The 13,291-nt window shown below is 38.1% G+C and overlaps 1 protein-coding gene across 1 annotated transcript; it reads left to right on the top strand.

Moving 5' to 3' along the window:
* The first annotated feature begins 2,106 nt into the window (after positions 1-2,106).
* Positions 2,107-11,887, top strand: BET1 (Bet1 golgi vesicular membrane trafficking protein). The gene is made up of 4 exons (XM_041728217.1): positions 2,107-2,398; positions 6,450-6,574; positions 9,368-9,424; positions 10,728-11,887. Exons 1-4 carry the CDS (start codon positions 2,380-2,382, stop codon positions 10,881-10,883), a joined length of 357 nt encoding a protein of 118 aa, XP_041584151.1. The 5' UTR covers positions 2,107-2,379; the 3' UTR covers positions 10,884-11,887.
* Positions 11,888-13,291: the final 1,404 nt, after the last annotated feature.

Genomic DNA, 13,291 nt, shown 5'->3' with positions numbered 1-13,291 from the left:
TGTTTGCAAATCAAGAGCCATAAAGCCTTTTGCTTTACAGTTTCTTATGGTTTCAATATGATGCTTGATATATCCTAAATTTGCTTAATGATTGGAAAATTTGTTAATTTTTTTTTTTTGAGAGTGTGGTGTGTTTTTGTCCCTTGGATTAGCCCTGGTCAGGAAGAGGCAGGACATATGCACAGGAAGCAGAATATAGGGAGCAAAAGTTTCAAATTGTGTACCAAGATTCAGACATTTCCTGTTCATTTTCTTGATTCTGTAATGACTACTAGGAATATTTCTTTTAAGTCATTTTTTTAAATCACTCCTTTCTTTAGTCATTCAGTCATTCAAACCCTCAGAGATTAGGCATTTTCTATGAAATTTTCCTACGAGAATAGAGAAAAATTTTGAAATGCTTTGTATCTCCAAGAATTTTATTCATCTTCAATTAGAAGTTAGGTGTTTTAACTTGAAAAGAGAAAGAAGACAACAAGAAATGATAAATGATAAAACAAGAAGAATTCCCTGTACTCTTTATGTCAGTTGTGGCCACGTTGAGTAATTATTCATCTGTATATTAAAATCCATCTTTTCTAATTCATCTTTGGAATGCCTGATCCTTTCAACTGCTACCATCTTAATTTGAGACTAGCAACAGGAGTGAAAAACAACCTGCCTGTGTTTGGATTTTTAGGTCACAAGCTCAATACAAACCCATTTTGCCTGTCTTGATTTACATTCTTGCTACATTTGATTACTTCTCCCCCCTCCTTTAGCTGTATTCTCAGATCTCCCTCCCATGGAAGAGAAGTAGTTTATAAGAAGACAAGTACACATATAATTTAAATGGTCTGTTTAGGTAAACCTAACATTACATTTTTAAAATTAAATTTATATTTCCACGAGAAAGCCTTCTTTCAGTAAGAAGATTTCTCTGACATGTTCTTATAGAACACATGTACTTTTCACAAAGGAAGGGACTGTCACAGATTGTAGACTAAGGGGGAAGCCTTGCCATCATTTCCCTCAAACCTTCCGTGTTTATTTGCAAAACTTGTCCCTGATGCAATCTTCATTCCATTCCATAGCTTTTAAAGAATGGCGGTTTATTTTAATGAAGACCATTCTTCCTCCCTCAAGACACTCTTGGATAAAAGGTTAACTTTTCATGTTAATCCTTTATCAGAAATTGTTTTCGTGTGTATTTGAACCTTCAGACAGACTCACCTGCCACTATTACAGTCAACGTTCAAATCGGGGAAACTATAAGGAAACACTAAAGTATTAGAGATCACATCCTCAGAAGTCTCTAGTAGCAACAAAACCGCAAACACCCAGTGGTTTTTTTGTTTTTGTTTTTGTTTCGTTTTCGAAAATCCTGAGATAAAATGAAATTGTAAGACTAACCTGGATCCCAGTGCCACTCCACCCTTGCCAACAGGTTTTTAAACCCTTACGTTGATTGGCACATTCCCCTGTAAATAGTATTTCCAGACTCTGTGTCCGTTTTGTGTTTCGTTTTGTTTTTTATAAATTTATTTTTTATTGGTGTTCAATTTGCCAACATACAGAAGGACACCCAGTGCTCATCCCGTCAAGTGCCCCCCTCCGTTTTCAAGGTCTAAGCGGGAGAGAGTCTACGGGCCCCCGGGTCCCTAACAGCGAAGAGCCGAGCCTGGTCACGTCTGCAAACGCCCCCAACCCAGCAACAGCGACCTAATCGGCGAGGGCCCCGGAAGCCCCCGCCGTGTCAGCGCCCGCCTCTGCCCGCGCAGGAGTCTTCACCCGCGGCCCGGGCCTTCGCTCCCGGGGGACCCGGCGCAAACCTGTTACTCTCTTCCTGCCCTTCCGGGGGTCTCAGGTGACTCTGTGAGATCAGAAACTCCAATAAAGTTTTCCGGGACTTTCCCTGAACTGACTCTAGAGGTCAGAGGAAGTAGGAGAAGGAATCAGGCCGGAAAGAGGAGTCAACCATCCTCTCGAGGTCTGGGAAGGGCAGACCTATGGTGTTAAACTCGGGGGGGCGGGGCGGGGGAGAGGGAGGGGGAGCGGCGACGAGCGGAGAGCAAGGTCCAGGGAGCTGCAGGCCCAGCAGCCAAGTCGCAGCATCCGCCGCTCCCGGAGGAGGGTTCGCGCCACGCCCCTGCCTCGCTACCACCTGTCGACGGTGAACTACATTTCCCAGAATGCCATTCACGCCGCCTCGCGAGGCAGTAAGAAGTTCCTGGGTGACGCCATCAGCCGGCGCGATGTTTAGACTCCAGTGATGTCGTGGCGCTTCGGGGAAAGAAGTTGGTGATTCTCTGGGCCCTGGTACTGAAGACGCCGTCCGGGGTCTCCTGGCCCCTTCCTACCCACCCCTCCATCCGCTTTTTTCTTCCCTCCTCTGGCAGGATGAGGCGTGCAGGCCTGGGTAAGGAGAGGGCCGAGGTTCGAAGTTCGGGGGCCCCCGAACTGGCTGTACTGGGCGCGGGGACGCGGAAGGAAATCGGACCAGTCTTATGTCACTGGAATCTGGGCCCGAAAGAGGATGTATGGAGGAGTCTTTGGAGGCGGTACCCGGTAGAAACACACCATTTGTCCCAGATGCTCGGGGTTTCCTGTAGTTTGGTTCAGTTCCAAGTTTGAATGGTAGGTTTATAGAGCGTAGTGGAGGCATGGGGGCGGGGTACGCACAGGCGCTAATCGAATTGCCAAGGGTTTTGGGGGTTGCCGACTGTCCGAGACCGCTTACGAGACCCGCTGAGTTTCCCCCGAGCTTGGCTTCTGTGTCTCGTGCTCTGCTCGTCCTGGATCTTAGTTTTTTGTACAGAAGCGAAATTCGAAGAATAACGTTGCATGCGAAGCGCTAATAACAATCCTATTAATCTGGTAACAGCGAGTTACAAAGGTGAAAGGACCCGTCATTACTGTTACAGGCCGTGGTATGTAACATCGGGGTCAAAGGCCATTTTACACAGAACATTCTCTGAGTCTTGTTCCACTGTAAAGACTTAGGTTCACCACGCACAAGGATTTTTAAGGGGTCGTTATAACGCACAGCTAATAAAACAGCATTTTGTGGGTTTTGAAGCTATTAAGAGATGATTTAAAAAAAAAAAAAAAGAGCCTGCTAAATCAGCCACAGCGTACCTGAGAAAATATGCGGAGTACTTGAAAAAAGATAACGTTGCCTTTTTCAGTGGTTACAATAAAATGGAGAAAGAAAAAAAAAATATTTTTTTTAAAAGTTGGTGAAAAGTATTTTAAAGTTGGTGAAAGTTGCCAGTAACTTTAGACTTTGTTCATTGATTTAAAAAAAAAAAAAAAAGTATGACAAAGAGCTTTTGAAAAATAATAGCTTTTATGAATGCTTGGATCATAGAAAGAAAGTTGGCCAGGTAAATTGTAGAGAAAACAAAATAATTTTGAGCAGTTTAGTTTTATATGCCTACATGGTTTTATTTTAATCATTATTAATGATAACAAGCCCTTTCTTGTGGTACTTGAGTAAGCTCTAGGTATACAGTTGAGTATGGCTCTGTTTGTGTTCCCAAAGCTTCCAGTCTAGTTGCTGAGTAGGAACAGGTACAAAGATAAATTATAGTACAAGGTGCGAGTTGTACATCCCAATACCGAATAAGTTCTACAGCTGGTGTCTCGGATTTCAGAGATAGAGCACTGCACACTTTGTAGAGACATAAGCACTTGAACTAGAGCTTGATTAACAGAGGATGAGAGAGGCGAGTTCCAGTTGGAAGCAAGACTCCCCTACCCCTTCTCATAGGCCCCAAAAGTTGTAGGACTAGAATTATGAATGGTGTGTATAAGGGATTATCATTACACCGGTTTGATTGAAGTAGGAGTCATGGAACCAGAACCAAATTGAGGAGATCTAGGAGTGCCCGGCCAAGGAGTTTACATCTCATCAATAGATCCTTTGGCCTCCTTTAATGTTTTTGTGCAGCAATGTGCCGTGATAAGTTGCAGAAAAGAGACTTGAGAAATTGTGGTTCTCAGCCCTAATTACATAGAATCACCTAACTGGACATTAGCTTTTAAGGCATTGATACCTGGACTGCAGCCCAGACTAATTATATTAGAATCTCTAGGATAGAGTTTGTTTTGTTTTGTCCCAAGCTTCCTTGTAGTTGAGTGGAAAGATGCTTACTTACGTGTCTATTGCTATCATTTACATTGGTGTGATTTTTTTTTTTTTTTTTGGAGTATCAGTGTGTATTGACCTGAATTTTAAACTTGGGATAAATAATGAAGCTGATAGATGCTCATATAGCACACTTCCCATGAATCTCTAAGTAATTTGGTTCAATTATTAATGGAAACTACCCTAAAGAAGTAGCATTTGTCTAAATGGACAAAGGCCAAGGATTATCTTTGACATTCACAAGCTTTCCTGCGTTTCCTACTGTATTGGAGAGTTTTTTTTTTTTTTAATCTTTTTTTTTTTATTTTTATTTATTTATGATAGGAACACAGTGAGAGAGAGAGGCAGAGACACAGGCAGAGGGAGAAGCAGGCTCCATGCACTGGGAGCCCGACGTGGGATTCGATCCCGGGTCTCCAGGATCGCGCCCTGGGCCAAAGGCAGGCACCAAACCGCTGCGCCACCCAGGAATCCCTGTATTGGAGAGTTTTATGGATAGTGTATCAGCAATTGAGGGAAAATTTGAGGAATGCAATTCTTTATTCCCTGGAACATACTTGTTTAACATTTTTTGTGTTTTTTGTAGTGGTGGAAATTGTGTGAGTGTCTGCTGCATATAAAGTACTCATTAGTTACAGGGAATATAGAAAAAGTATGAGACACCGTCTCTGCACTCAAATTTGATTCCATTTTTGGAATGGAAGGCAGGTACATTCAAAGATGAATAACTATGAAGTCAGAGTCTATTTATTAATTCATTTATAGGTATTTATTGAGTGCCTTATTTTGTGTGTGTGTGTGTGTGTGTACACATTTGTGGGGGATATACACCCACGAGTGAAACAAATTTAGTTTCTGCCGTTATAGTATCATCTAGAGTGTGATGTTAGTGTTCTGTACAGTAAGAACTGTAATAATTAAGAGGGAGTTTTGCTTTTAGGAGAAAGTGAGGTTTGTACCATGTCTTGAAAGAACTTTCTATTTATACCTCAACTGTCTTTCAGCTACCAGCACAGACTATTACTTCCTGTCCTTCCATCTTTTACTGTCCCTATTGCTGCATCTGCTCTTTGAGTTTATGGAGACTTAGTCTGTGCATCATCCCTTTCCCTCATTTCTCTCTTGAAAACTGCTTCTATCCCTGTCCAGTGTAAGTCCCCACAATCCCTATATCCAGCTTCTCCTTTGTTTTTTGTTTTTGTTTTTGTTTTTTTCCAGCTTCTCCTTTGGCAAGCAGTCTCAGCCTCTTGGGGCTCCTTTTTTTTTTTTTTTTTTTTTAGCCCCAACACTGTAAACCTCTTGATCAAACTCTTGATCAATCCAACCATCCAGATTCTTACAGGCTAACTCAGGCTGATGAGCTCTTCTTCAGAAAAATCACACATCCAGGAGGATTGATACCATCACAGTATGTTGTCTCAGCCAGGATCATTTTATCCCCCTAGGACCTGCGTAGTCCTAGTCATTTTCCCCCATTATGCTCTTTACTGCTTTGTTCAAATGATACCTTTCCTTAAAGACAGCCTTATCTTTTCCTTTACTGAGAAAATTGATGGTATCAATTGTCTAAAAAAAAAAAAAAAGTGGTTAAACACCACCCTCAGTTATGCTTTCCTGTCTCAGTTTCTAGCACATTTATATAGATTCACTCTTCAAGGCTCACTCCACCTGTTTGATCGCTTGATGAATACCAAGCACTTTATTAGGCAGAAGCTGTGACTGTATTCTCAGTGCAGTTTCATAGAAGATCAGCTCCAAACAGTAGGAGTTCCTGACACATAGGAGTTCCTGAAATATTTGTTGAGTGAATGCATGTTCCTCTTAACTTTCAGCTAATGTTCTCCATAAGTTATCCCAGCTCTCTTCTATTTAAAAGAAAGAGATGACAGTAAAGGACAGGCAGGAGTTCCCTCCTGCTGTATTTATCCTCTTTCTTCCTTTTCCTTCATAGCCAAGCTTCTTCAGTGGATAGTTTACGCTACTACTTTTAGATTCTTTTTAAAATTTGTAGTTCTACGGAGCAGAGAATATATCCTGAATATCCTTGTATATCGGTGCCTATTTTAGCATCCTGTGGGCAATCAATAAGCAATCAATAAGAAAATATAAAAATGAATTGAACATTCTTTGCTTAGAAGGGGTCATTAGAAAGAATTGTTCTGATCTCTGTTTTATTAATTTTTAAAATTCCTTTGAAGTGTGAATACTATAGACATACGTGGTCTGCAACGCCCTCCAGGGGTCTTTTTTGGTTCTTTCCTATTAAAGTTTCAAAAGTGGCTTGTTTTCGCTACAACTGTACTGACTCTGATCCTTGCAGGTGAAGGAGTACCTCCTGGCAACTATGGGAACTATGGCTATGCTAACAGTGGTTATAGTGCCTGTGAAGAAGAAAATGAGAGACTCACTGAAAGTCTCAGAAGCAAAGTAACTGCTATAAAATCTGTGAGTATTTAACAGATGTTCTGTACTTTGAAATTTGTGTATTTATGTACTTACATGTTACGTACTTATAAACTATTTTTATTGGCATCATACTAAGGAATTCAGTTACCTAAGTTGTGTATAATTCAGCAAGGTAAAAATGCACTCAAAATTTGAACATGATTTGAGTAGATTAGAACATGTGGCCAGTCAAAACGTGATACAACTATTTATTTTTTTAAAACTTCTGTTTTTTGTGGTTAAATCTACAGCACTGTGTGTTGTCTGTAGTAATGTCTCATAGCAGTCCATCTCCTGCACCCAAGCAGCTCTTCTCTTGACTTTTCTTCTCTTGTATCCTAAGCTACACATCTCAGTGTTTCACCTATCTACCTTTGTACCTGATGTCAGTCACTGAGTTTTGTGCTTCTTTCTTTCTGTTTCTATTTCTACTTTTCTATTTCTGATACTATCCCTTGGTTTTCTTAGGTCAACTACTGAGAGAGCCTCTTAACCTGTCTGTTCCTCATTTTTCACACATTCTGTTCTGAGTTACATACTGTCACCACAGCCATCTTTTTGAATGTTTTTTAAATATGCTCCCAGATGTCTCCAGTGTCTTCTCATGATGTAAGAATGAAATTCACAATCTGTAGCTTGATCAAATAGGTTTTTCAAAGATTGTCCAAAGCTTTTCAGACCTTATACCCCGCACTTCTGGAATGTATGTTTTCTGCCAGACAAATTAGAGTACTTTGTGTGTTGTGTGTATGCTGTTACTTGCACCCCCTTATCTTTGATCACCGTTGCCTTAGAGGTGTCCTCTCCTTCCTTATATTGGCTGATGGCTTGCCCATAGTAAACGTTCCACTTCACTGCACTCCTTTCTTCTTGCAAGCTTTACCTGATTACCACATCAAAAGTAACTTTTTTTCCATGTGAACATAAGACCATTTGTACCATTTCTCTAGTATGTATTGAATAGGAACCTGCAATGTAAATGATTTGTATTGTAAAAGAAATTTACCAGAATGTAGGGTTTTCTTTTATACTTATTTTTATCTTTTACACAGCACCTAAGCATAATTCCTTATTGGTGGCATTGAACTTAATATGTATCAAATAAAGGAATTACAAAAAGGTGATTTTAACAGCATATGTGATTGATTCTATATTACATTAAACATGCCGTACACTAATAGAGCATTCAGTAGAAGCTCGTGTTGCCAAAACTTAATTGGTATTTCATTAGTCTTTGGAAAATAGAATTGTATTCAGCCTGGAGACTATTACATTCTGCAACAAGTATTGTTTTCAAAGTCATATTAAATCAAAAGGAGTTGATCAATGAACTAAGTAATATTATATAATGTTAGCAATTTAGAAAATCAACATGTAAAGGGAATTAATTAAATGTTGGTTGTTTACCCCACCTCCTTTTTTTTAAAGGATTTTAATTGTTTATCTGAGAGAGCCTGGGCAGGGGGAGGGGGAGAAGAAGGGGGAGAAGCAGAGTCCTCACTGAGCAGGGAGACCAGTGAGGGGCTGGATCCCAAGACCCTGAGATCATGGCCAGAGCTGAAGGCAGGTGCTTAACCCACTGAGCCACCAAGGCAGTGGTTTTTGTTTTTTAACTCCAACGTTGATAATTTAGGCTCCTTGTTAGAGAAAGCTTTTCCCCCCTGGAAATATCTTTTCTTGGCATGATTGACAGTTGTAGAAAGTAGGTGGTTTGTGCTATTTAGCTTTTTTATAGTCTCTGAATTGTTATATTTGGGGAAAAAGCTCATGTTGTGATCTATAGCATTCTAGTGTAGTTTTCTGTCCATATCACCCCATATACTTTCCATACAAGATAAGTTCAGAGGAATATTTGCAGTGGTTTGCCAAGATTTTCATTTGTTTCATGTAATTTATCCAGATATTTTGGAAGTGAAGCCTTTGATGAATTTGTCATGTAAAGTATTACATAGGTTTTGGTCTGAATAGCAGCCCTAACCATGTAAATAGTATTTCTTTTAGGTTCAGCCTCTTTCTGCATAGCTCGGGATGGAGGTAACCATAACTTGCCAATTTTTTTCCAATTTATTGTCATATTTTAAAGAAAAATACTTTTGGAATCTAAATAAATAACCAGTTAAGGTTATATATTCAAAGTAATGTCCCATTTCATTAAAAGAATGTTAAGTACTTAATATAGATTTGAATTAATATGCATACTTGAAATATATCTTTTAAAATAAAAAGAATAAAATATACAGATAAATTCTGTTGTATGATAATATAAAGAGAGGAAGAAAAAAGCATGCAAAAGAATGGATAAGAGAACCCAGAGAGAGATATGGACCAAAATTAAAAGGCGAAATTGAATATTAAGGTTGAAATAAAAATTAAGAGCAGAGAAATAATATCCATAGTCAGATGGGGTAGAAAAAAAATTTTTTTTAATATTTTTTATTTATTCAGGAGAGACACAGAGAGAGAGAGAGAGAGAGGCAGAGACACAGGCAGAGGGAGAAGCAAGCTCCACACAGGGAGCCTCACTTGGGACTGGATCCTGGGACTCCAGGATCATGTCCTGGGCTGAAGGCCGCACTAAACCGCTGAGCCACCCGGGCTGCCCGGTAGAAATTCTTAATCCATTTTCCTTTTATGTCAGTGGAAAAAAATATCAGAAGGAAGTATATGTATTTTGTATTTTTAGAAGACTGTTTTATTTGAGAAAATGAATATGCTTAGAATGGTATTATTGTTACTTTATAACAATTAAGTACCTTCATATGAATAATCATGTATGTGTTTTTTTTTTAACAGCTTTCCATTGAAATAGGCCATGAGGTTAAACATCAAAATAAATTATTAGCTGAAATGGTAAGTGGTTATGACTTTAAATTGAAGAAATTTGATCTAATATTCTCAATTTAGTCTGTTAATCAGGAATAATATTTTAACTTTTATCCATTTTGAAATTAATCTAGAGATTATAATCCTGGATTCCTCCCTGTTTATATTTCATTGCTTTAAAATAACTATAATCGGTTTATTTACTTTCCCATTTTTCATCTTGCCTAATATATACAATTGAAAGGATGAGGTGGAAGCCATTGTATCTTTAATCTTATAATTTAGAAACACTGTTAAAGACTCAGGACAAAAGACTATTTTGAGTGTTCTCCTAGATCTCCATGGGTATAGACTACCAAGTAATCAAAAAGCACTTCATATCCAACCAGCTGAATGTCTTTCACTTGTGAGTCTGTTTCTTTTGCTTGATCTCCTAAGGATCACTTCTGAACAAGTCAATAAGATTTGAACATAGTAACATCCCAGAACCTTTTATCTCAAGTCTAAGGGAGCTCAGCAATATACACCTTTTCTTGTGGAACCTCTTTCCATTCTTCATTGTTTATTTTGGATGTCACTTCTCTTGACCTTCCCTAGTTTCTCCACTTGCTTTTAAAATTGTATTCAAAAGTGAATGTGACATCGAAAGCAATGTTCTTATGGATGTTGTACATTAGAGTCACCGGGGAAACCTGAAAATATTTATGCCTGGTTCCCGATCTAAATACTGATATGACAACTCCATAGAACCTGAGCTGTGCAAAGGCTATCATTATACTGGGACCTTTACATCTTAGGATATTCTCTTAAGTTTCAATAGACTGTACTAATACTTCAAGGTCAGCAATCTAAATAAAAGGATCTTAAAAGTAAAGTACATTTAACTGCTAACTATATTAAATTTTAGATGAGTTATTGTACTGAATTACTGAACGCAACCAACCATTTGACCTTGGAGAGCAGTTGCCACCCCAACAAAAGCTGAGAAAACAGCTGCATGATAGTAGACAAACTACATACCTTTATTGTTAATGCTTTTTAATTCACATGATTGGGAAAAGACCTAAACAGTTTGGGATTTTGAATTACTCTGATGCTGAAAGAAATGTTTATTGGATAATGAAAGAGCTTTTTATTCATTGAGAGAATTACTCTGTTTTGCACGGAGTAATCAGACTTGATTACCCAAGTTATAAACAGACTCCTGAATTGATTAAACACTAAAAATATCATTAAAAATGTATTCTAATAACTGTATATTCAATTACTTAAATGTGCATATGTGGAATATTAGAATCTTAACTATTATGTTTTCCTTTTCTCCTCACAGGATTCACAGTTTGATTCTACAACTGGATTTCTAGGTAAAACTATGGGAAAACTGAAGATTTTATCTAGAGGGAGCCAAACAAAGCTGCTCTGCTATATGATGCTGTTTTCATTGTTTGTCTTTTTCGTCATTTATTGGATTATTAAACTGAGGTGATGCAAGTAAGTGTGAGTTTGGAATTTGTTCCAATTTAACTGTTTGCAGTACCACTTTGGTAAAAAAAATCAGCATCAAAACATTCCTAATTTTCAAATATTATGACTTTTTCCATTGAGGATTACTGAATTTTACTTGTTTTGTAAATCACCTTAGATAACACAGTGCTCCTTGAATACTGTTGCTTAATGACTCATTTTTTGCCCCTATTTTCAGGGGTATTAAGATGGCCTGAAGTCATTGTGGCCCTAATAATTCTTTTTCCTGTTGTTCGCTGTCAAATTAAATAGCCATACAAAACGCTTCTGTTAGCATAAATGTAGGTTTATGTTCCATGTGAAGAAGCTTAGTGGGAGAATAACAGAATCCCTGGAGAGCCTGGTGCTGAACTCTTGAGGTAGTGAACAAGTTTGTGATGGAATGGTATATGTATTTTCCTAATCGTCATCAACCCTGGTATTGTACTCCCCTTTCCTCCTATATTTGGTTAAAACTGTAGGCTAATTTCCTTTTACCTACAGCATTCCTCTAAAATTTGATGACATGACTCCTCTTTCCCTCTGCCCAATGACCTCATCCTTCACTAAAGCTTGTTACTTTGGCACATTTCCGGTAGGGCCCAAAACAAATGTATACCAGTCTAGTTGTTTTATATTGACTTTATACATACCATTGACTTGGCGTATAATAGTTTTATGATTTTTAGCTACTTAGGTAGGCCATTTGGTTATCCTTTGTGACAGAATAATGTGAAGCTAAAGTTATTACTCACTCAGCTCTGAATGGAAATAAAATTAACTGCTTCTGTTTTATTATGTGTTCAAAATAGATATTGAAAGTACTCGGGCATTGAATTTGGGGTTAAGTTGCTTTAATCTATATGTTTATAGAAAGGAAAACAAAGATGGATAGAAAGAAATATTAAGATGTTCTTAAATACTCTGTATTGCTACCATTTGGAATTTGCCCATTAACGGGCTCTAAAAATAAAATTTTTAACGAAATATATTGTCTTTGTTGCCTCTTTTTTTTTTTTACCATAGAATCTGAGAAATGGTCCTGAAAACAGACCCCAAACAAAATCTGGAAAAGATAATATATTTGTATTATTTTCAAATAAATGAGATAAACCATGACTGCAGTTTCAAAAATGTCTTTAATTCCCTATATTTTTAGTTTGTGTCTTATCTTTGATTTTGCTGAGTGTGCAATCCCTTTTGCTCATCTCTAATTAACAATAGATTCAGGTCCCATCTTTGGCTATGTTTGTCTTCATTTGGACCTCTACTTGACAGATAAAACACCAGAACTGAGAAGGGTTGAGTGACTTGACATATAAAAAGCAGGCCAGAGGTCTTGTGATGTGATATGAGGGACTCTGGTTTGAGTTAGATGACCTGAGTTCAAATCTTCATTTCTTCCTGTGCTCAATGTTTCTGGGCCTATTTCTTCATTAAATCACCTATTTCATAAAATTGTCAGAGGTAGATAATTTATTGAAAATATGTGGTACATAATCACTCAATAAATGTTGGTTCTCCCTGTCATTACTATACACATAAGGGACTTATTTTAAGAGCAAGACAATATGGTGGTGTCAGGCTTTGAGGTGATCCTGTGACTTCCAAGTAGAAATGCCTCTCAATTAGAGATCAATTCAGTTTTCAAGAATTACTTAACTGTGTATTCTGTGCCAATTATGTGATGTCAGAGCTTGGGAAGTCCCAGAAATCATTGTCAAAAGTGTCAAAAATTAAAATTGCAAAAGGAAGAGCAGAAGGCCAAAGAAAAATGACTGAAAGATGGAAACAGAAGATAACAATGGAAGTAATGAGATCAAAGCCTTGGGAAAACCAGTGATGACAAGTGAAGAATGGATTTCAAGGTTAAGTTTTGGCTGTTAGGTGAAAATCTTTGTAAAGTATTAAAACGCTATTTATATCTTGGGTGTTATCAAGGAGATAGGGATTTCAGGAAAAGGGGTTTGGGGTGATGTAAAAGTGATTCTCATCACTGCTTGTCCAACATTTCTAATTTTGCAGTTCTTTTTTGAGAACTGCCTCAAACAGGTCCCTAACCAGCATTTCATATAATTCCCTCATCACTGCCTTGGCTGAGATTCCTGGCAGGCAGGGGACTCCTCTGGAAACCTGTCCCTACCCCATTGGAGATTCTTCCTGCAGCACCTTTTCTCATCGTATTTGGGAGAACCCTAGCAAAAAGTACTCCTAGAAACAAAATTTGGGGGAATCCTCAAGTATGGAAAAATTCTAATCTTTTATAAATCTTTATAAGCCCATTGCTAACTCTGAAAAGTACTTTATTGCTATTGGTGTCTGGGAAGTTGATTATAATAACGGAACAGGGAATGTATTCACATTATAGTTTTTATTCAAACAACATTAGAT

Source organism: Vulpes lagopus, chromosome 13 (assembly GCF_018345385.1).
Source record: "Vulpes lagopus strain Blue_001 chromosome 13, ASM1834538v1, whole genome shotgun sequence".
NCBI lineage: Eukaryota > Metazoa > Chordata > Mammalia > Carnivora > Canidae > Vulpes > Vulpes lagopus.
The sequence above is the reverse complement of the archived record's forward strand: the minus strand, read 5'-3'. Positions and strand labels throughout refer to the sequence as shown.

Coding starts and splice junctions, on each gene's coding strand:
- BET1 (XM_041728217.1), top strand. Junction 6,575..9,367: donor AAGTAACTGCTATAAAATCT/GTGAGTATTTAA, acceptor TTTTTTTAACAG/CTTTCCATTGAAATAGGCCA. Junction 9,425..10,727: donor ATAAATTATTAGCTGAAATG/GTAAGTGGTTAT, acceptor TTCTCCTCACAG/GATTCACAGTTTGATTCTAC.